General features: G+C 37.5%; 1 protein-coding gene across 9 annotated transcripts in view; it reads right to left on the bottom strand.

Moving 5' to 3' along the window:
- CC2D2A (coiled-coil and C2 domain containing 2A) overlaps window positions 1-24591 on the bottom strand; it is an 82489-nt gene that overhangs the window by 19910 nt on the left and 37988 nt on the right. For 4 of the 9 annotated variants that reach the window (XM_067468975.1, XM_067468977.1, XM_067468976.1 and 1 more), the window contains exons 15-29: window positions 24053-24230; window positions 21968-22124; window positions 20970-21117; window positions 19242-19380; window positions 18618-18821; window positions 16300-16392; window positions 14879-14970; window positions 9841-9855; window positions 9421-9588; window positions 7945-8050; window positions 6969-7078; window positions 5796-5892; window positions 4791-4892; window positions 4307-4483; window positions 1052-1072 (exon numbers count right to left, since the gene is read on the bottom strand). In XM_067468975.1, coding sequence (XP_067325076.1) covers window positions 1052-1072; window positions 4307-4483; window positions 4791-4892; window positions 5796-5892; window positions 6969-7078; window positions 7945-8050; window positions 9421-9588; window positions 9841-9855; window positions 14879-14970; window positions 16300-16392; window positions 18618-18821; window positions 19242-19380; window positions 20970-21117; window positions 21968-22124; window positions 24053-24230 — 1807 coding nt within the window. The remainder of the gene's footprint in view (window positions 1-1051; window positions 1073-4306; window positions 4484-4790; window positions 4893-5795; window positions 5893-6968; window positions 7079-7944; window positions 8051-9420; window positions 9589-9840; window positions 9856-14878; window positions 14971-16299; window positions 16393-18617; window positions 18822-19241; window positions 19381-20969; window positions 21118-21967; window positions 22125-24052; window positions 24231-24591) is intronic. The other 5 variants (XM_067468981.1, XM_067468982.1, XM_067468979.1 and 2 more) reach the window with 3 other exon arrangements.

The following is a 24591-nucleotide window of genomic DNA, read 5'->3' as shown; positions in this document are numbered from 1 at the left end:
GGTATGACACAACAATACAGAGAACAGTGGAGTCATACTTATCCAACATAAATGGGCTGGCAGAACAAGTGAAAATGTTAATAAGGAGGGATTAAGGAAAAGCCTATTAAAAATCAAATTATGTCATGATTTTACACATTAAGCACCAAAACATCACGTTTTACAACAAATCGACAGAAAAAGCAGTTCAATACACAGTAATGCTATGTAGCCCTAAACGGTTCGGGACCACCCTACCTGCGTGACCGCATCACCACCTACGAACCCACATGCTCGTTACGGTCATCTGGAGAGGCCCTGCTCGTGATCCCACCCACATCACAAGCGCGTTTGGTGGGGACACGGGACAGGGCCTTTTCTGTGGCGGCCCCCCGACTCTGGAACGCCCTCCCAAAGGATCTCAGACAGGCCCCCACTCTGGCCGTTTTCAGAAGGAATTTAAAAACTTGGCTGTTCCGTTGTGCCTTCCCAGACTAGGAACCCCCACCCCAAGTCCTAGTAGCACTTTAGCATAACAAATTGTCGCTGCACACCGCACTTTTAATCTTACGTGCCTCCTGCCATTTCAGCACTTTTAACCCTTGTACCCCAGTGCGCCGGCCGAACCAGTTTTAATAAGGTCTTGATGTACTGTCATTGTCGTTATTTTGCTTATTATCTGATTTGCTTAGTTATTGTGGAGTTATGTTATTTTGTTTATTGTTTTGATTTGCTGTTATTGTGATGTTACGTTTTACTGTACTGTGTTTTGAGGCTTCGGCCTGTGTAAGCCGCATCGAGTCCTCCGGGAGATGCTAGCGGGGTACAAATAAAGTTAATAATAAAAATAATAATAATAATAATAGCAATTACTTATTAACAAATTTAGCAAAAAAATCAGCTGTGGATCCAAGCGGGAGGCAGACTGCATTGGATAATACCGAATGTTGGATGAACAAAGGTTGGATAAGCGATTCTCTACTGTACTTTTTAAAAAGGAGGGGGTAGCTGTACAAGACAAGAATGAAAACAATTCCAACCAAGCTCCATCATTACACACAACATTGTGTACCTTCTTAAGCATTTCATTCATCTATCCAGATTGAAGGCAAGCACGGAGAGAGACAAAGATGTGAGAAATGGAAAATAAAATGAAAAATCAACTAAGCATTTTAAGCATTTAAACATATTCAATTATTTCATTTTATTGAAAGCTTAAAAGTAACAGAATAGGTGAAAAAGAACTGACTAGTGCAGGAAACAAAGTTCTTTAGAAATTAATCATAACCAAACACACACACACACACACCTCCATGCCTTTGAAGTTGGATGATATAAATTTCAATCAGAGGGATTTTGAAAACACCATTTACATTAGTTCCTTATTGACATACAGTCCAGGTTTTACCATCAAACATAATTATGGACATTTTGGTAGAAAAAAAGAATAACATGTTGTTTTTAAAATATATATATATGTATTCTTCATTGTGTTCACTTTATTATACATGTGAACAAACAAACGTGACTATTTAAATTCTGTCACCACAACTTGATTATTAAAAAGAATAGTTTACAAAATGACTACCTGAATGCACCCAATTATTCTCCTTTCATTTTTGGAGACATTTAATAGGTTCTTACCTGACTTCTTTTTCCTTTTCCTCTCTCTCCCAATTTTAAACTGTTTATTTTGATAGCACTGCTTAGCTAACATTTTGATAATAACTGGCTTCCAACACTGAAACTGAATTTTCTCTTCTATTACTTTTTTAAAAGTCAGTAGTATGCTTTTTAGTCCATCTCCAGAGCATTTCTTATATTCTCCTCCACAGTTCCTAAGATACTGAATTTTGTCTTGAAAGAAACTAGCTAACACTATTTCTGAAAGAAAACAAATGACATCGGTGAAATATAAAAGATGACTAAAAATCATAAAATAAAAGTTCCTAAAATAAAACTTAAACATTGACTAAGCTTATATAATGTCTCTGGTAACAACGAAAGTCAGACAACATCATGATTAAGATTCTGCAGAACATCTAACCAAGTTCCCAACTGTATACGAACACAACAACAAAACCAAAACAGAGAATGCAATTAATTATTGCATGAGGCCTCTCAGACTTCAACTCCCAACGTTTCTCATCATTAGTTATACTAGTTAGTAGGCTTGAGCCCAAATCAGTTTGAACGAAAGTAATTTGTAATATTCGGTGGTCCATTTTAGATAATGTCCGAAAACAGAATGGGGAGGAGGGAACCACAAAGCCCAGCAAAACAGATGAAGGGAGCCAGATTTTATTGGCTCCTGGAAAGGATGAGGTTAAATCTGCAATATACCTGAGGAAAGACTCCTGGAGATGATGGGATTATTGCAGTGTCTTTTCTCCCTCCCTGGCAGCAGGAGGATCCATCCATTTCTTTTTGGAAAGTTTCCTAGGCTCCTCCTCCAGCATGGGCCCTGCTGGGAACTCACTTTCCCAGCAGAACTTGCATAGGGTGGCCATAGAAAAGTCTCTGCGTTCCTCTCTGAGCATGATGGGAGTTGAAGTTTCTCTCTCTCTCTCTCTCTCTCTCTGTTTCTCAGCCAATAAAAAGCCTGGTTGTGCCCATGATCTGATTGGCCGAGAATAACCAGTGACGACAATTCACAGAACCCTCCCTTGCAGTTTTTCTTATTTTAAAAAAAATGTTATGGTAAAAACTTAAAATAATTCTAAGAAATAAGTAGATTGGTGAATTGTTTTGAAACTTGGCAGGCCTGCAGTTGTAAGTGGGTGTCTAAAACTGAGGTAGGGTTCATGCAGATAGGCCTTAAAATGATTGAGTATTGAGCCTTTAAAGTTTCCCATTGTAGCCAACGGGCTGAATCTTTCTGAATGAAAACAGCAACACCCCTCCCAATTCAAGTAACTTCCTGGTAAACAGAATGAGGGGCTAGCCAACAATGGTCACCGAAATGGCATGCATTTTGGCCAAATTGCACACCTCTACTAGTTAGAGCTGCTAAAGTCCAGTATTATCTAAACTGCCACATGATTCCCATGCTTGTTATGTCAGGTTTATGTAAATACATGGAGATACATTTCCCAAAAGAACCATCATAGGCTATCCTATCCAGTATTTCAGCTTGTTTCTCAGCTTCCCTTTCATTTTCATTTTCCACTCTAGTTCCAACAATTTCCCATACATCCTTGGCTTCAGTGAAACACTTGGCTATCCCATTCCACATCCGGAACTTCCTCCAAAAAACCTGCCTAGAACACTCAAGACATCTTCCAAAAAAAAGTTAAGTTAATTAGTTTTGTTGTTGTTGTTGTTGTGTGCCTTCAAGTTGTTTCAGACTTAGAGCAACCCCATGTCTAAAGCTTAGGGCAGGGACAGAGAAACTACCTTGGAGGACTGCATCCAGCCCATGAGCTTTACTTTAGGGACCCCAGGTCTAGATGCCTGATGCTCAACTGGACCAATGCACATCAGCATATGATGCTCATTGGTATCATTGTGCATTGATCACTTTGATAGGCCTGCTGCATAATAACATAACAGCAGCTTACTACAGAATAGATACGTTATAAAACTGCCTAATTCTAATTCCCACTTAAAAAGATGAAGCTTCTATACAGGATTTTGGTTATCATTTTTAAAATTTTACAAATAGTACACATCCCTTTTTCCTAGTTCCAACAGACCTCACTACCTCTGAGGATGCTTGCCATAGATGCAGGCAAAACGTCAGGAGAGAATGCCTCTAGACCATGGCCATATAGCCCGAAAAAAACCCACAACAACCCATAGTACACATCTCTAATGGTTTATGGGCAAATGAAGTCAACCATACCAATACAGACTCATGGGTAAAAAAGCTAAGATAGTTGAAAAATGCAAGGAAGCTGCAATCTCATTCCCTATACTTATCTGATTCTTTGCAAAGTCTCAAATCAATTACTTTCCCCAGGATTTACACATACATTAATGTATTACTACTAATTAAGGGTATTGCCACAATGAAACTGGAAATCCATCTGAGCACAAATAGCTACAGCTTTTAGCTATTGCTATTTTGAACATATTCAATCAAATTCTAAAACACACATCTTGTGTTGTTTTCTTCTACATATTACTTAATAAAATAAATGAAAATAATTTTGTCATAAATTAAACCACAACAATATATTTGAGCAGAAAATTGCAGGTTGCAAATTGCAAATAAGGTTGCTTATTCTGAGCTTTCCATCTTTGATGAGTTAAAAATCTAAATATTAATTAACGTTCCCTGAGATTTCAAAATTATACTCAGAAAAAATAACTTGAAGGGCGTTACCTTTTCTCGAATAGATTCTCCAGGAATGAGCTGGGGTTCAATTGTAAGAAACAGTGACAGAAAAGAGCCTTCACTCAGATTTCGAAATGATTCAAAGCCTCTTTCAATTCCCATATTTTTCCCTTTACTATATCCAAGAAGAACCGGGGGAATATCTATCTTGAATGTACCTTCAATCTAGGAGAAATTAAACACAACCGTTTTTAAATTCAATATTCACCCGAGTACTAACGGTCAAGATCAACACATATTTTGCTTTGTTATTAATATAGCCAGTGAGGGCGATGTGCACTCCTCCAGATATTGCTGGATGGCACTTCCTTGCATTCATTAACCATTGGCTCTATTGGCTACAGCAGATGGGAGTTAGTAGTCCAACAGCATATAGAAAGCTGAATTTTGCCCAGCCATGAATAAAAGGATTTAAACACCACCATCCCCAAACACACAATTCCTTGAAACACATTCTAGAACTTGTACTTACTCTTCCTTGAAAATACACTGTTGTAAATGGAATACGAATGGATCCAAGCCAATGCTTCTCAATGCGAGTATGGACAGCACCACTTTCCCTTTCACGATTATCCTAAATAGAAATCACAAAATCCTAATAAGCAGAATATGTCTAGTCTCCTCATATCCCAGAGAGCTCCCCCACATACATAAACTGGGATTAAGAGAAGCTAGTACAATGTACTTGATTTTCAATGAAGATGAAAGGACAGGTTTGTGCAAAAAACAAAAGAAAAGAAAAGCTTATTTGGCAAATTAAGCTTTTGACATGAATTTTCAGCAGTTAAACATGAATTTATAACTGGAACAGCAATGCAATAAAATAACAAAGTATTTGCCAAAACTGGTTGGATGAGGAGGTCCACAGAGAAGGCCATCCCATTGGTAACCTTGGGGAAGGTCTTCTACAGATGTCTACAAAATAGGCACACATGGGAGGAAGTACTTCATCGGATATTATAGGAGCAAACTTATGTTTAGTAGGTTTGTTGTTTCTTGAATACTAGATTGAACATCCAGAATTGCAATAGACCCAGATCCAAAATTGTAACATGGGTGGTTGTGATAGGGACACATTTGCTTGCCAGTTGTTCATTCTACCCAAACTCTGTTTTGTGTATAAGGTATGGGTGACAAATAAATGAATGTTTATGTTTGCACTTGAGTCCCATTTCAAAAGTTATGTATATCTATGCAAATACAGGTATTTTTTTGAAAGGGTAAAACTTTGTCTAACTGCTGATATTTTCCATCTGTACCACCATACAGACCAATGCTTAAGTGTTCAGACTGTTGAACTTTAGCATGACAAACTCAATCCATCTTGTGTGGAAGGAACTAGCTGGCAAATCCTGGAAGAAATCTTTGCTTTGAAAAGATTTTCTGCAATTTGGTATCTCACATATATTATGTAGTATTTGGCTGTCAGCACCTTGTCCTCCTAAGATACAATATAAGTATAATGTGCTTTGCTCACCTCTAAGACATCATACAAGACTTCGTCAAAGATGTTAATGAAGACGTCATCCTTTACTGACTGTAAACTGGAAGTGCTGTAGTTCCCGTCAGGAGCTCTACATTATTTTTTAAAAATAGAGATAAATATTCAAAATAAACGATTTCACAATTTGTAGTCACACATACACAATTTCAAACCATCGAATATTTTGCTTTGGTCCATCACCACTTTTCTCTTCTTTCTCCTTTTTTTCACACATGTCAAATATGTCTCATCGATTTCCATAAACATTTTATGGGAATTGCTTAAAAAAGACTGAGATGGAGGTCAAGCATTGAACAAGGGAAGGTTACCATCCAGATCTCACACAATGGTTAAGGCAGAGTTTGGACAGTCAATGGTTTTCCCTTCCCTTCCCCAAAAGAAAACATAGTAAAGGATATTGTGGAGTGACTTGTGAGGTGTAGGGGTAAAGCCAGGGATGTAACTTGAAGAGTGGGGACGGCCTTCTCAAACAAAAACTCTGCTATCTTCAATTAAATTTATTCTCAGTCCCCAAATATTTAGCATCACAGTAACTTAAAACTCCAGCTGAACATTTAGATAGAAAATTTAGTCATCCAAAGAAAAGGTGTAGAGAAAGTTGGCAACAGAATGTCAACCCAGTTAAAACAAATTCGGAGTGTGAACAATTTTCAGTATCTCAAGGGCCCATTCCCACTATACTGTAGTAGTGCCTATCAAGGTTCCATCCTATTGAATCCTGGGATTTGTAGTCTGTTGACCACAGAGCTCTCTGGCTGAGAATTCAAAAACACCTCTTCCTAAACTACAAATCCAAAAACATAAAAAACGAATGCTAGCACTATAACTGAATGGTACAAATGGATCCACAATCTGTGTAATGCTAGAAAAGTAACAATTTCAAAAAAATACTGAGGAAGAAGAGCAGAAATCTTATTTGAGAGGACAATGCTGATATTTTGCCCTCCAAGATGAAGCTTTTTGTTTTTAACTTCATTCCTTCTTCCATAAAAATGGAATAAAAATTATTCAAGTTCACAGGTGTAAATAAAGAAAAGACGTCATAGCAAGTGATTTACACAGACCAACTCAAAATACTTATTCAGGTAAGATTATCATCCATTGTAAGAGGCACAGAATTAAATGCTTTAGAGGGTGGACTTGCACCTAAATGGAAGTTCAAGCTCTTCATTCCAATTTGGATTTGGCCCTTCAGCAGTGGTTGTCCGACACACTGTTCTCTGAAAAGAAACTTCTACAAAAGGTCGCACCGAAACCTATAAAGTGAACAAAGGGCATACTTTTTGTCAAAGCTCAGAGCAGAATCCTTAAAAATTAGTTAATGACACATACACATAAGTATGTAGAAAGCTGCCTAACTATTATGCTGAATGTCCCATCTGCACATATCCAGAAGATTTATGAACACTCAGAAGATCAAGGTGGCCAGGGGACTAGGATTCCTCAGCACCAACCCATGGCAAGAGGCAAAAATTGACCTGTAAAGTCCCTACTGTTGCTGGTATGAAGGACTGAAATGTGGAAGATGGTTCTACAACCTCATCAGATGCAGTCTTCTTTGTGTCTTCTCCCTGTTTCTCTATGCTGCAAAAAAGAGTCCCACAGAGTCCATCACATGATGCAAGGCAACTTCCAGTGGAACTCTGTGGGGCTTTGTTTTGGCAGCATAGAGAAATGGAGCTCAGAGTGCCTTTTAAGTCAGGTATTACTTGACTCCAAATGGCATAAAGCAAAGGAAAAAAGGGCCTCTAAGGGGAAAGGATGTGGGGTAGCAGAAAATGGATCTCAACAGGAGATAACAGAGTAAGACTGTGTTCTTTGCTGTCCCCTCACTTTCCCTTCACATGTCTAATGAGGTCTTTAGTTGAAGCCTTAACTTTCAACAAAGTAAAATCTGGCTTTCTGATCCTGAAGCTCTGTATCTTGGAACTAGATATATAGGAAAAAGCAGCACAGGTCCATAATGCATCATTCGAAAATTTCCCCCTTATATGGCACTGAAGATTACTACACATTTTCAAGCAAGTATTTCATACCTGTTATGTTACTTACTATTATAACAAAATAATTAACTAAAAAGAAAAAAAATCAAGGGGAAAGGAATGAGGGCATGCTAACTTACTTGGTAAAATGCCCAGTCTACACTTTGTGTAGGGCTCTGAGGTGGTGCAGAAGCAGCAAACATTTCATTGAAAGACCATGATGATTTAGACGCCTGCTGAAGTTTGCTAGAAAGGAAAATGTACAAAAATTTCAATGAACTGTCAACACGACCATTAAAAAACCATCCATCTGAGAAGAAGGTTTGAAGCTGCATATTTTGCTAATTTTATAAAATCTCTTTCTGGAGTATTGTGAGATAGAAAACATTCTTCTGTTATATTTTCTCACCTTTTTGTTTCATAAAATGTTTGTAAAGTCAGAATATATAATAAACTGATGAAATATACTAAGTCACAATACAATTGATTAAACTTGAATGGCAAGTTCTCACCCTTCTTCACTTGATTCTGGGGATCATCCATGTCTCCATAATAATAAACTAGTGTGTCTGCTTATCTGTGGCAGATATAATTCACTAGGACAACATGCTAGACTTCTAAAAATATATTTTTTTAATGATCTTCCAAGTTAAACTGCTAGGTTTCAAGTTTCATGTTTATATGGAGTGTGTGGTTGACTAAACGGACTTCTGATCACAGATGAAAGCACATTTAAACAACAGCATCAGCAGCCCTCAACTGCTGGGGCAATCCAAGGAGCATCCTTGCAGCAGAGAGTAGCATGACAACAAAATGGGAGATAGAAAAAAAAATATGTAAGTACAGTAGGCTTTACATTTTCACAGTGACTAGGTTTGCAAGACCCCCACAAAATGTGGGAAAATGTGAATAAAAAATGCACAATTTTTCCACTCAAGAGAACAGCTCTCTGGAAATTTCTAGGTTCTCGAGGTAGATTCAGTGATCAACTTCCACTGGAAGCTGCTCACAGAATTGCGATGGATGACCTAGAGATTCCAGAGTAGTATCTAAGGAACACATCACATTGGTGAGGGGCAGCCGGGGGGGGGGGGGGGGGGGTCCCCAGCCTCTGTGGAGATTCTGCAGGGCAACAAGACAATCCAATCACCTCCCGCCCTGTCCACAGAGATGCTTCCCCATCCTATGGGCAGAAGTGTTACCACATGGCTTCCCTCCGCACTGGCCCCATTGCTCGGGAAACCTCCTGTGTTCTGGGTGAAGTGTCATAGGATGCTTGCAATACAGTTCCATCTATAGAGCCCCACCAGAAGTCAGTGTGTGCCATGTGATGGTGGTATGGGACTCCGTAGATGAAGTGTACAGCAAGCATCATGCAACACTTGCAAAGACTTGTGTGATGAAGTGGTTGGTCCAGTATGACTTCATGGTCAATTTCATCCACAGAAAATCAACCTTCCTAAGCAAGCTACTATGTTTAGCAGACATAGCCTGGTTTCATTTCTCCTTGGGACTGAATTTATGTGTTTTTTCAAGCGTCATCATCTGATACATCTTGATTCATAATGGAAATAAGAAATTAGTTCAGCTAGATTAACTGAGTAAAAGCTTCATACCTTCCTGCTGGTTTTCTTATAGGAATCTCATAAGCTCTAGTGATGTTCACTAAGAGTTTTATGTCACCATCTGAAAGATTCTGCACAGTTACTTTTTTCCTCTCTTTTCGTCTTGGTCTTAAGGGTCGCTTTACCTCTGCCAATTTGAAAAGGCTGAGCCCCAAAATGCTAGACATAAAAAGGCAAAATTAGAGATGTTCACAGAGTTTTTTCTTCATTTTTAAAGTAGGAAATATTTTGAGTTTAAAAAGTTAAGTCAAAACATGCAGTGGGCACTCATAAAGGAAACATAAAACGGAGCTAAAGTTATAGAATACAGTTATGTCTAAGCTATGATAATAGTGTACAAATCATGCCTGTTTGGATGCACAGAACATACCAAAGCAACCATCTACAGAGATACAAAAATTAACAACATACCCTGGACCTTCAGAACTTAACAGAAGGCAAAGCAGAACAAAAAGAGAGACAAAGAATAAAAGAAAAACAGTTATGTAGATACCAAATCAAGCAAAATGGCATACATGCATATAGCAAACTAACTTAACAAAACATTCACAAATAACATGTAATCAAAGACAAATTCCCTTATTACCGAAACATTTCATCTTGCACCCCAGGTTCAACACAGTTTTGCTTGAGTGAAGCCGTAAAGTATTGCATTATTTTCTAGCACAAATAGGGTGTCATTATTCAGAAGCTTCCCAGCCTCTTGTAAATCATACTGAAGCCAAAATTAAAGTTGAAGAAGGAGCCAAGCTAGCTTCCCACTGACAATCAGTGTCAGAGTTACACAAATACTATCCACTGTATCACATTTTTTGTGAAAAAATATTTTTAAGTATGGAATGGAATATGAGTTTGCATGTCAGAATGTCATTCAACCGAGAAACCTGCATGCAATTGCACATCTGGGACTAAAGAACTACATAACTAGTTCTATACAATTAAACAGACATTTTGATTTGTGCTGATAAAGAGCAGCCAAGGTCTGGCCACTAAGAAAACGGTATCAAACAGCTCCATCAGCACCTTCCAGAAGCAGAATTTTATGCTATTCAGTAAAAAAAATTAAAGACAAAGCTATTCACTGCTGCCGATGCAGAATTCCACCGGCTCTGCCTCATCTCTTTTGTCTCCTCATTTCCAATCTAAAATTGAATGCACACTGTTGCTGTTTTCTTGGCCAGTTTGGAAGGGAATGAAGGAACAGAAGCACACACTTGGGCTACAATGAATTGAGAGGCAGAATTGAAGTATGTCCCACTGTAGCTCATTGCACTGTGCTCTGGCTAGCTCTCAACTTTTTCAATTGCTTCAAGACTTGTATTATACTGTGCTGGTTCAGCAACAGCAAGAATCAGCCTGAACACAGTGCAAGATGCATAGGCCAAAGATAAGTTAACAAACCCTGGTAGTGGGAGAAACGGGCAGCATGGTAGTGGAGAATCAGAAACAGGTGTGAAATGTGGAAAGGTTAGGTCACCTTTGCTGGAGAAAATGGAGGCAAGGGAAGTGTATGTGGGGAAAGCTGTGTTAGTCTTTAGACATATATGTGTTCTGTTTGAAAGAGGAGCACTCTGTGGTTGCCCGGCAATGTGTGTGTTCTCAACAGGAAGCTCTCTCATTCATACAGGAGAATATATTTGGTTGCATTGCAATTATCTCTGTAGTGGGGCTGATATCCATAAATGCATTAATCTTCCTAGGTTCCTGTACAATATATAAAAATCATGTTAGATGTGTATGAGTGAGGAGGCAAGGGAAGTGTCTGTGGGGAAAGATTGTATGAAAGGGGAGAAGGAGAAGGAGGAGGAGGAGGAGAAGAAGGTGAAGGAGAAGGAGAAGGAGAAGGAGGAGGAGGAGAAGGAGAAGAAAAAGAAGAAGAGGAGGAGGAGGAAGGAGGAAGGAGGAGGAGGACTTTATTTTTCTACCTCGCCTCCATCTCCCCAAAGGGAGTCGGGGTGGCTTACATGGGGCCCAAGCCCAAGGCAGAATACAATTAAAATAAAACAATAACAATTAAAACAGCATAAAACAGTGTAAAACAACATAACAAAAATAGTTAGCAACAACAATAACAGTAGACTAATTTTGGAGGGGGGAAAGAAAACCACTATGTGAACTAGTTAAAGGATAAAGTGGTTTAGTAAGGTGGATAACAATGTATAACGGCACAGGAAATATCATGGAAGCAGAGCAAATTAACAGGATCAGTTAATATAATATAGGACATCAAGTTGAATGACAATTCAAGTCATGATACAGGCCATTTGTCATAGGAGTCGTCAATTGAAAGCATGACGAAACATCCATGTCTTTACTTCCTTACAGAATGTGTCTAGGGAGGTTGTCAGCCTAATCTCCCTGAGGAGGGAGTTCCAGAGAAGAAGCCACCACCAAGAATGCCCTCTCTCTCATCCCCACCAACCGTGCCTGAGATGGGGGCGGGAGCGAGAGAAGGGCATCCCTGGAAGATCTTAAGGACCACGTGGGCTCGTAAGGGAGGAGGTGGTTGTACAGATAGGCAGGTCCTGAACCATTTAGAAGGGTAATTGTAGCTGAATAATATGCTGTGGGAGAAGTATTTGGCACTGAGTTTAGTAGCACTTACTTGCAGATATGTGTGGACAGGATAGTAAAAATGCTAAGGGCTCTTAGACAAATTATTATATATGTCACTAAAAGGCACACACTTTTACAGGTTGAACGTTCCTTATCTGGAATTCCAAAATCCCACACAGTCCACATGGGTGACTGAGATAGTGACACCTTTGCTCTCTGATGGTTCAATGTGCACAAACTTTATTTCATGCACAAAAATATCAGAAATAGTAAAGGTAAAGGTTTCCCCCTGACATTAAGTCTAGTCAAGTCTAGTCAACCTGGGTGATGGTGCTCATCTCCATTTCTAAGCTGAAGAGCAGGCATTGTCCCTGGATGCCTCCAAGGTCATGTAGCTGGAATGACTGCATGAAGCCTTCCCAAAAGAGCAGTTCCTATTGATCTACTCACATTTGCATGTTTTCGAATTACTAGGTTGGCAGAAGGTGGGACTAACAGCGGGAGCTCACCCTGCTCCCCGGATTCAAACTGTCCACCTGTCGATCAGTAAATCCAGCAGGTCAGAAGTTTAAACCACTGCACCATCAGGGGATTCCACATAAATTAGAAATATTGCATATAAAATAACCTTCAGATATAATTTTATAAGGTGTGAATGAAACATAAATGGATTTGTGTATTGACTTGGGCCCTATCCCAAAAATATCTCATTTTGTACATTTATGCACAAGCAGATATTTAAAAATCTAAAAAAAAATCCAAAATTTAAAACACTTCTGGTCCTGGCCATTTTAGATAAAGATTACTCAACAGTTTTAGCACTCTTGTTATAACACTATGTAACAAAATTAAAAAAACCAATCTGTTCCTGGTTTGAAAGTGTTATTTCCTGTTTAATTGTACAATGCTTACTTTGAAAATAGTTGTTTTACTCCAGGAACTTTGTTTTTGTGGCCACCATAAACTATGTTGAATTGGTTGAGACTCATTGAAAAACTATAGCAAAATGTGTTGCAAGATGTCCCGCAAAAACCAAGTTTTTGCAGTTTAATAAACATTTTCCATGTTTTTATGATAGAACCAATTAGGAAATGACATTTATAATCCAAGAATAAAAATCGTGTTACACAGTGTAATTCTTTCAGCACATATGCATTAATTACAGATATAATAATCTGTTTAAGAGCCTTTATCTCTTAAATGCTTAATGAAATGGCTTGCAGTAACTAAAGATGAATTTCTTTAATAAAATACAAGCAACTTTTTGTTATTTTTCAAATGTCCAGCAGATGGTACTGTTCAGACAGATACTATCTAATTAAAAGAATTGATTCAGAATACAGGGATTGTACAAGTCTCCTAGTCTGGCAGGTCTGGGCACTACTTAAAGTTGGGGCTCTGATCAATAAAGCCCTATAATGCTTGGCCCCAAGTGATCTCATGGACCATATATCCACAGATAAGCTTGCCCAGATCCTCAGCAGAAGCCTCTTCTCTGACCTGCTGCTTGATCGCTGTGCTTATCAGGCAGAACCTTCTTGGTTGCGGCCCCTGCACTTTGGAACCTCCTCCCAAGGAAGGCTAGATTGGTCTCCTTGTTGCTGTCCCTCCATCATTAGGCAAATACCTTTTTATTTATATAGACCAGAGCTTCCTAAACTGTGTGTTCAAACATGTTAGTGTGTCAGTTGTAGTGTTTAGGTGTATCATGTGAAGGCAACAAGAATTCACAAAAATCTTGGAAATATATGCTACTATCTTGCAAAACTTATAGTTTTCAAAATATGAATCAAAGGTTTTCATGAGATATTCTGTATCCCCATACATTTCATTATTACAATTTCCATATGTGTCTGTATTTCTTATAAGGGGTTGGCTTAACCTTAAACCAATAATTATAAGTGGTTGGTTTAACCTTAAACCAATAATTAAATAAACTTAATTATTGCATTGCAAAATGATGTATGTCTAAAATGCGTGTCACCAATGTGAAATGCTTGGGAAGTTATGCTATATAGAGAGAGAGAGAGTTGTAAGGAAAGGTCTGTAAGAGGGTGCTGTATTGTTTTAAATGGTACTGTTTTAACATTTTAAAAATGTATATTTGAAATTGTTTTAATATGGTTAATAGTTCAGTTCTAATTGAATTTTATATGCTTTCAATTCTACTGTAATCATTTTAACTTTTAGGCACATTGAATACAAATATTGAGAAAAGAGTACAGTTGCTGTCTGTTGTCTCTGTTCAGAAAAGTTTGTCTCCCTTTCTGTCCCTGTGAGAATTGCATTTTGGAAAAAATGGCTTGTTGTGGAAACAAGGATTCAGTGGAGACGCCTTTTCCCCATGATAACTCTTTCAAAAGTGAATTTCTCTCCCAAGGAGTAGATTTCTTTCACTTCCTGTTGTCTCACCCCCGTTCTGAACCATGCATCATACATAAGTCATATGTTTGTTGACTGCCTATATAGATGATGATAATGATAATCATTTTTAAAACATTCATGGAATAAGCATAAAGAAGTTGTGCCCCTTGCAGAAGAGACAGAAGAAACTGGGCCAAATGCTGCTTTCCCAAGATCTCTATCCAAATTCTGTGTTTTTTTGCTCAACGAAGCAACTTCAATCAATGCAGCACCTCATTGGAGGCTATATCATTTTAAATATGTAAACAGACCATCAAATTTTACTTCCTCACAGAGATATTTGCAATAGCTGGGAAAAGTCCACATTTGTTCTTTAATGTTTAATTTGCATTTTCCCCAAGTTGCTTTTATCTGCAGTTCCCATTCATTGTTTGAAGGAGGAATTAAAAGGGAATAAATGAAACAGCCAAGAACAATACAGAAACATAGTTGACGTCAATACAATTTTTCTTTATATTACTTTCCTTACCCAAGAGTGGGGATTTCATCTTCATTGATCAGATCAGAATGGATAAAATGATGCTTTGCGACCAGGAATCGGTTAATTACTGACTCTCGAACCTGGGGGAAAAAAACCCACCTTTACTTGAAATTTGGAATAACACTAACTGACCAAATACAATCACTCTTTTTCTTAAAAAATATTTATGAGGATCGTTGTCTGCCACACAATACACTAGGACAAACACTAAGTTGTACTCTCATAATGGATTAATTTACTACATCTCATTTCAAGGCAAGTATCTGGATTTTATGAGGCCTTGGTGCTGCAGTGGGTTAAACCACTAAGCTGCAAAGGTTGCTGACTGGAAGGTTTGAAGTTTGAATCCATGGGATGGGGTGAGCTCCCACTGTTAGCCCCAGCTTCTGCCAACCTAGCAGTTCAAAGATTTGCAAATGTGAATAGATCAGTAGGTACAGCTTCAATGGGAAGTTAACAGTGCTCCATGCAGTCATGCAGGCCACATGACTTAGGAGGCGTCTACGGAGAACATTGGCTCTTTGGCTTAGAAATGAAGATGAGCACCACCCCGCAGAGTTGGACTTGACTAGACTTAAAGTCAAGGGGAAACCTTTACTTTATTTATCTGGATTTTTATCTGGTTCCATAGTTATATGTGTTTTATAAATTGTCCCAAACAACAAGTACGTATGCTAACATTTAACTAAATGCCACGTGAAATGTTATTATATTATAGATTGTTTAATAGTTTTAATGCTGTTGATGTATTGCTTAATTTATTATTTATGTTAATTGTGGTTTTTATTGTAACTGTTACGTATTGGCATCATGTCAGGTGCCAAATGCAAGGCACTGAATTTTGCCATCTATGTGTAAACCACTTTGAGTCCCCCCAAGGGTGAGAAAAGCAATATATAAATTATGTACATAAATAAAATAAATAAATAGATTATATTTAAACTTTTAGGCAACATTTTGGTCCAGAGAATCTGCAAAAGTGGTATATATATAGTGTCATTGGTAAAAGAGAAAAGTAACAAGCAAAATACTTTTAATATGAGCATTATAATGCTACGGTTAAAACAAGAATTTTGTACCAAAGCAAATACCTTCTCCATAGAGGAATTTTCCTCAAGGCCTGCAGATGGGAAGAAAAGATTAATTCTTCCCTTTCACACATACACCCTACTTTGATCCTACCCATGAAATTGAAATTTTAAAGAACATGCATATTAGATGCAAGGTACCAGAGACTGGCTGCTGAGGCTGCAATTTAACATACTTAACATGACACCTTATTATTATTCACTTCACTTATACCATGTTACCAAACTTATTATTATTAAGTTCATTTTATACTTATGACTATGTTACCAAACTAAGTCAACTATTCACTGATCAAAAGACAACCTTCTTTTATTTCCTACCTTTTGGAGGTACTTCGCAACTAATGCTCTGTGTGCATCCAGGTGCTCTTTGGTATCAACTACATCCCGCTCACGCAATCTTTTCTCATAGTCCTAGGAGAAACAGGTCAACAAAGATGACTTCCATAAATGCCCTACGCAAGTGCTACTCAAAGTGGCAAGCTTATGTTGGCAATTAATTTTACTGTGTAGTTTTAGAGGCAGTTCCTTTATTATCTGTAAACTTCTAAGCAGCAGGAGTAGCAAATGAATACATATAGACTGTGTAATTCAAATGAGTAAACAGTAAAAATCTAAACATTATAGGATCTAAGCAAAAAAACAATGTCAGGAAATAAGTAACACGTGGGTTTGAAACTTCCCCCTTCCATTATATATATATAGTGTGTGCGTGTGTGTGTATACACAAACACACACTATAGCCCAAGAAGAGCCATGCTGGATCAGACCAAAGATCTCCTGTGTTTAATACTAACCAACCTGATGCCGAGGGAAGGCCCACAAATAGGATGAGTGCATCTGACATTTCCTAAGTAACTAGTTTTCTGAAAGGAACTCCCTTTAATTTGTTCTTGTGTGTCTTCATATCATTTCTTACTTATATTTTTCCTAAGGCAAAGCTATTACAGGGATGTTCTTGGCAAGATCTGTTTGGGAGAGACGGGTTTGACTGCAGTTTCTCCTGAGGCTGAGAGAGTGTGGCTTGATTAAGATCACTCAGGCCCCTTCCACAGAGTCATATAACCCAGAATGTCAAGACAGAAAATCACACAATATCTGTTTTGAACTGGGTTATCTGAGTTCACACTGCCATATATTCCAGTTCAAAGCAGATAATAATAATAATAATAATAATAATAATAATAATAATAATAATCTTTATTTATACCCCGCTACCATCTCCCCAGGTGACTCTGTGCGGCTTACATGAGGCCGAGAATACAACAATACAAGCAGTAACAACAACAATACAAGCAATTAAAATCAAACAAGACAATAAAACAATAACATAAGCATTAACAATAAAACAACACACTTTAAAATCTATGGGTAGGCCAAATGTAATTAAAATTTAAAAATAATGCTGGACATGGGCGAAAAAGTGATGGGGCATTTGTGGAAACATACAAGCAGACCTAAAACAATATAAAGTGCTTTGGAGGACAAAATGCTATGGGATCATTATTCTGGGAAGGCACACTGGAACAACCACGTCTTCAAGCTCCTCCTAAAGACTGCCAGAGTTGGGACATGCCAACTCTGTAAGGTCCTTTACGGTGAATCATCTACATCAGATAGTGTGAAGGAGCCTCAGTGGGTTTCCATGGCCAAGCAGGCATCTGAAGCCTGGTCTGCTTGGCCATGGAAACCCACTGAGAATCCTAGTGCAACAGTCTTTCTTTGATACTTGGAGTAAAAATACAAAGATTGTTACTAGTGGTTGTGAGTGTCCCTAATCTCTTTTTAAAACCTCAATCTGGTATCCTCTTGCAAGGTTCATTAAAGCACCTTCTACACTGCCATATAAAATCCAGATTACCTGCTTTGAACTGGATTATATAGCAGTGTACACACAAATCATCCAGTTCAAAGCAGATAATGTGGATTATCAGCTTTGATAATGTGGAGTATATGACAGTATAAAGGGGCCTACATCTTCCAGTAGGAAATTCCACAGACTGGCAAAATACTAGGCAAATAATTTAATTTTGTTCAGAAAAGGAAGTAATTCCTTCCTGAAAGTGAAAACCAGCTTCAGTGGCTGATCCTGGATTCAGTAAGACAAGTGCATGCTGATCATTTTCTTCCATTTCATGTGAGAATAAACTGAATAAATGGCAAAGCCACACAGGTCCCTTACTGTGAATCATCTACATCAGATTCGGAAATCCAAGGGTCAACTTCACAACCCACAGAATCTGTTCAAGGTTGCATGGATTTCATTTTTAATGGAGAAAGGAGAATTAAAAGTCATCAGAAATGTCCTTTTGTTGTTGTTTTTTAAAGTGGGAAAGAGACACAAGGGGTTACACTTCTTCTGATGAAGAATCATTTCTTCTGGGAACTTCTACAAGTTGTAGCTTTCCATTTCTTCAGCAAATAATGTTTACAAAGGGCACTGAAACATCCCAAGAGGAGTGCACAGGACACATGGACTTTAGGAGTCTCACTATAGCTATAAAAACCTCTAAAAGGAACCGTATAGATATAAAACAATGCAAAAATGAAGTTATCTGATAGAAGGGAAGCATTCAAAAGAGAGAAAGGCAACCCTATAGTGTGCAATTTAATCACAACAATTCTAGATCACTTCCTACCTGAAAGACTTTTTCGCTAATTTCTCTTTCCAGTAATGGAACACATTTATAATTCCGAAACTCAGCCACTTCATTATTTCTGAGCTCAAGAAGTCGGAATCTTTTGGATCTGTTAAACTCCTCATCAGAAACAAAATTGAATTCTTGTTGCAATTGCTCTAGTCTAAAGAAATCAGGAACAGAAGCATCTCCACTTGCAGCAACCTAAATGAATAATACAAAGTTATAGAAAAACTGTTACAAACTGTAATAGGTTCTTAGAAGTAACCAACTACATTAGGAATCTGCTACCTGCTATCCAAATGCAAGGAGGAAGCTGTGGTTAGGGGGCTTTCTAGCAATCAACTAGGAAAAGAGCCTATTTGGCCGGAGTTATACTTTAACAATGTACGTGTTCTGACTTATATACAAATTCAACTTGAGAACAAACCTACAGAACCTATCTTGTTTGTAACTTGGAGACTGTCTGTATTTTACTTGTAACAACTGAAATGACCACCCATCCATACACAAATAATAAAGGGACTCTATATGAAATAGGGAATTATCATCTGTCTGAAAGTTCTAGAAACCAGAACTTTTGCCAATTTAATTTCATTGTCATGTCTGCTAGAGCTGTCTTACCGTTATTAGTTGCATCAGGGCTGCATTGCTCGGATCGTTTGGGTCAAGCTTCGTCTCTGCTACCCACTTGGCCAGTTTCTTCATGTCAGTTAATCCTGAAGTGCCAATTGATGCAATGGCATCAATATTTTTTAAAGCACTGAAATTGTGACAAATGACAACAACAACACAAGCATAGTTAGAAGAAATCATAGTAGAGAAAAGAAATGATGTTCTCATATGATTTTTTTCTTCAAGGTATAAACTCATATACTGTAGTGTATATTTATGTATTGGTTTGCAGGTTTCTTTTACTTCTTTGTTGTGGGAGGGGCTGTAGACCATATGATCAGAACTGGGCTTGTTCAGGACTCAGACTCCATTCTAGAAACAGTTTGCCTTCAGACTTCAATGCAGGAACTGTATGCTTAGAGACTTCAGTAGAAACAGATGTATGCTTTTAGAAGTTAGTTGAAACAGACTACATATACTCTATTAGATTCTCAGAACAGAGAGATGTTTTGGACTATGGACTATTGATTCTAAGAAATAATGCCCTGTGTTACCTACACAGAGAAACGACTTCAAATTTATTTATAACTGGATTGATAAGCAAATTACCTGTATGCTTAATACATGAAGTTTGTGAGTAAACAACTATGTTTCTTTTAAAGAAGTTTGCTTATTTTTTTCTCTTGAGAGCATGATTTAAAGGCAAATATATTTTAAAGGGGAGTAGATGTTTTTGAGCAACTAAAAGAACACTTTTGAAACTCTGTTGAATATATGTGTGTTTTGTGCATTGGCATATCTTTGTTCAAAGACATACCTAGGTACATTAGTTTAACAGCTGAGAAACCCAGTTGCCTTGCAAGAATGCTGGTGAATGCCATTTCTCAAAAGGTTATGACTCTAACAGGTCATGCTTTTACAAAAAGGTAATGGTATCATTTTTCAAAAGGTTGTGACTTCTAACAGGGTAATCCCTTTCCAAAAGTAACAAAACTGTCAGTGCTATTATCAAAGCAATGTTAAAATCAAAATTATCACTATAAACCAGATAATTTCTAGGTAGGATATGAAGTCTAAACACCAAGTCCATCTATGTTTGACTTGTACTGTAGATGCATATCATGAAGATTATTTTATATACAATATTAGTAATAATTTCATGCATAAAACAAAATGTGGGTACACTGGACTATCAGCAAGTAAAGATGCCACTATCTCAGCCATCCACGCAGACAATTTTGGAGTATTTAAGATTTCAGAATTCCAGATACATGATGCTCAACCTGTAACTGTTTCCTTACATGTTAGCCTACAGTCTGCTCTTTTTGTGATTTCTCTCAATGGAACCACACATACACATAAGTGTTTTCCATTTCACTGGTACATTTAGTCAGGATTTTTGTGTTTGATAGTGTGAAAGTTTTCACTATTTAATCCAACAAGGCGTGAACCTGAGGAAACCTATAACAAACTTTCATTTTGTAACAACTAAAACAAAAGAGACAAATGGAAACATGTAGTGCTTTGTTGTGTGGGATTTAAGAACACCAGAAAAGGAACCTGTATGGAAGGGACTTGGGATACATTTAAGACACACCATACAGGAATTTATATTACCTCACAATTATAATAAAATTCATAATTTGTAATAAAACTGCTTGCTATTAGAATAATTTATGTATTATTCTAATGGTAAGATTCTAAAGGATTCTTGAAATGTGTGTTAATATTCATCACCTTGAGACTCCAGAATTCTTCTGCGATACAGGGGGAATCAATGGTATTCCATTTTCTCCAACTGCCCAGGAAACACAGCAGGACACCTTACCAGATGTCATTAAAATTATTTTATTGCTACCATCAGTTTCAAAGGAAAATGGTACACCTGAAATAAGAAACAAAACATATTGGTTATTAGGGCTGTGAAAAATTATTGTTCGTCCTCACAAGTCAGATCAAACATGTTAAATTTGTACTTATGACAAAGTTTACAAAATTAGTAAATGTGTTCTACCATTGTGGCAAATTTCACTCCAATAGCTGTAAAAATGAGGGAGAAAGGAGACCCTGAATTTTCTCCACATATTTATTTATTTTTGTATTTCTATACTGCTTTTCTCAATCCCCAGGGGAACTGAAAGCGATTTCCAACATAATAAATGGCAAATATTCAATGCCTTACAATCACATAGAGCAATACTATAAATTAAAACTATAAATTAAAACTGTTAAAAACTGTACACTTGCACAATTACTATAACAGAAAGTAATGAAATTTCATTACTCTCGTTATAGTAATGAAATTTTCACTAATGATACTTTAGAAACACTTTAGAAACAAAATGACAAATTTTGTAATGAATTCTGAAATTTTTGTTTTCATTGATTGCACAGCCCTGGTTTTATTTAGATGCAACACAAACCATTGACTGTTGTTAAAGTAGCAAATACCTCAATTGTATTGTTCCTCCTATGTTTTTAGCATAAGAGTAGAAGGTTTCAGAATTTCCAGAAGAGCAGACAATGTCTGAAACCACTTGCCAAGTATCAAAGCAAGATATTTAAATGAGCCTTGTTAGAATAAAAGATTGAGATTAGCTAGCAGTGGAGTGACCCAATTTGCACCTGGGTCATCACAATCTATATTCAGCAATCTATCCACTACAATACAACCTTACAAGCAAATTTTAAATCCTTGGACATAAAATAAAATTAGTAAGAAAAAAGCTCTGTACCACTCCCCACTCCTTCGTGGTCCAACATCACACGTTGGTCGCTGCTGAATTCTATTTCTTCTATTGGAGCTCTCCCAGATAGCACAGTTGTTTCTGGGATTGGAATAAATACTTCCATTAATAAGTTAGTAGTGCCAAGTCCAACTGTTTCATATAGCTGCAGAAAGAATAGAATACATTTTTGATTTTCACACTGTGGGTCCTTTTATTATTTTAGAGTAAATGTACATAACATCTTCTGAAATCTGAAACTTTATTCTTAAAACATCAAATGAGATTACATATTTCCAAAGACTACAGAAGGGTGAGAACTTGTATCAGGAGAAAGCAGCACTGCAACTGTAACTGCAATTAGATTGAGTGAGTGGATATTGACTAGGCCTGGGTAACAACGGAAAAATTTGTTTCTAAAATCGATTTGTATTTGGGGTTTTTTTTTGTTTCGATATTTAAAATAATTACAAAATTTTCCCTTAAAAAAGTTCGATATTTACAAAATTTCGTAAATGTGAAAAAAATTACAAAACATTAATGAATCGATTTCCGAAACAATAACGAATCGATTCATTAATGGCGGACGCGACCGCGAAACACGCTAAAAAACCTCCAAAAACTTCTGAAGCTTCCCTCTCCCTCTGTTGTTGACTGTTGGTGTGATATTATAATTTTTTTTCACTAATTGAACAAAAAACTTGCCCCAGACATGCAGAATAACAAAACGACCTCAGAACAATAACGAAACGAACACAATAACGAAATACGAAGCATTTACAAAACGTGTTTAAAAATTCGTTTTTTTAAAAAATTGCTCCAGAATGGTTCGTTATCGTTTTGTAATTGAAAAAATTAACGAACTATTAATGAATTACGAATTAACGAAACGAAACCGCCCAGCCCTAATATTGACACATAACATAGACAAAGTTGCACAGGACTGGAAAGAGGAGGTACTCCCAAAACAAGTTAACAAGGAACAATTTGTATTCACTCTTTAAGAGTCTCATGCAGTATGTGACTATAAATCATTGTTGACGAGAAGGAAGACAAGCCGTCACAAGACAGGCAACAGCATCTAGTACAGAGTATCTATAAAGGATGTACAAAAATGAATGAGAAAAAGCATTTGTTAAAAATGAAACAGAGAAAGAATATGTGTACGCACATGCATGACAATCTCATTTTATGAAATCTCATTTTCTATCTGTAGAGAAGGGGAGCAGGGAGGTCGAACAGCAGTAGTCTATCAGGATCCCACAGTCTGCTGAGCTTGAGTGTTGTTTTTCAAAATGGGTGGTTGAGACAAAGGTCCTGTTGGTGTACCCGCCACCCCATTGTTCAACAGTCTGTCTACCTTTCAAAGCTGGTTGAATTGGTCTTGGCAGCTGTTTTGGAAGTCACCTTCATTTGTTGTCCTTGGGGAGATCAATATTCATATGTGAACTGCTCTATCAGAAGCAGTTCAAGACAATATCTAGTGCCATCTTTTTTGCAGAACACATTTTGGACCTGTTTTATGTTCCTAGCAGAGGGATAGTGATTTGGGAATGGACAATTTTTCCATTTATCATTAGATAGTGTGGTTTAGCCTTACTGGCACAGCAGAGAAATATATGGGAAGTGAAACCCCCAGGTAGTGTGTGGGAGGGCAGGGAGTAGTGGAGGTGGAGACTTTCAGAGGCAACCATTATGACACTTTAATTAACTCTTGTCAGTAGTGTGCAGAAAAAGGTGGTGATAAACCTCTTTGACCTTTAAAAGACTATGATGAGTTAATGAAAATAAAGCAAAAGATAGTGTTGGAAGATGAGACCCTCCAATGCACTCCATCAGCTACCTGGGGAACAACAAAGTCTAATTCAAGAGCTGTATGTCTAACGAAAGAACTCAGCTCAAGCCAAATGGACATTCAATTGCTGATATCTTCAGATGTGAAAAGATAATCCAAAGCTGCACAATTCACCCAAGGAAGGCACAGATCTGAGACTGTAAGATTGTCATGAGTTGAAGCTGACTTGATGGCCAATAACAGCAATATATATGAGTTTGTATATGTATGGAGGTAGCTTAAAACATACTATAACCTACCTGTAGTTTCAAACTCTCTGGCCAATTGAATATCTGCAAATTGAAAATCTGCCCAAAATGAATTCTGAAATCTGAGCTGATTTGCCGTGAGACAGTTCTCGATACCTCTTTCGAGTTGAACAGAACTTTTATGAACAGAGATCGTTTCTTTACATCTTCACGCCTTAGAACTTCTGCCCTACAAAAGAGGTCAAAAGATGTGTACATTAGAACATGCATACTTTCCTGAAAGAAAGATAGATAGAATTTGGGGTATGTAACAGGACTTGAATACCACACATATGCAAATCTCACTATTAGATGATACTATGATCTACATTTCCTTCTTTGATTAAATAGAGATTGAGTCTTCCCAACCTGCCTATCAGTTGCAGTTGTTATACCTCTCTCTCTCTCTCTCTCTCTCTTTTTTTTTTTTTTTGGCCCTGTCAGGAACGACTTCAGAAACTGCAAGTTGCTTTTGGTGTGAGAGAATTAGCTATCTGCAAGGATGGTGCCCAGGGGATGCACGGATGTTTTACCATTCTGTGGGAGGCTTC

This window comes from Anolis sagrei, chromosome 5 (assembly GCF_037176765.1).
Source record: "Anolis sagrei isolate rAnoSag1 chromosome 5, rAnoSag1.mat, whole genome shotgun sequence".
Lineage (NCBI taxonomy): Eukaryota > Metazoa > Chordata > Lepidosauria > Squamata > Dactyloidae > Anolis > Anolis sagrei.
This window is presented reverse-complemented; position numbering and strand designations above follow the sequence as displayed.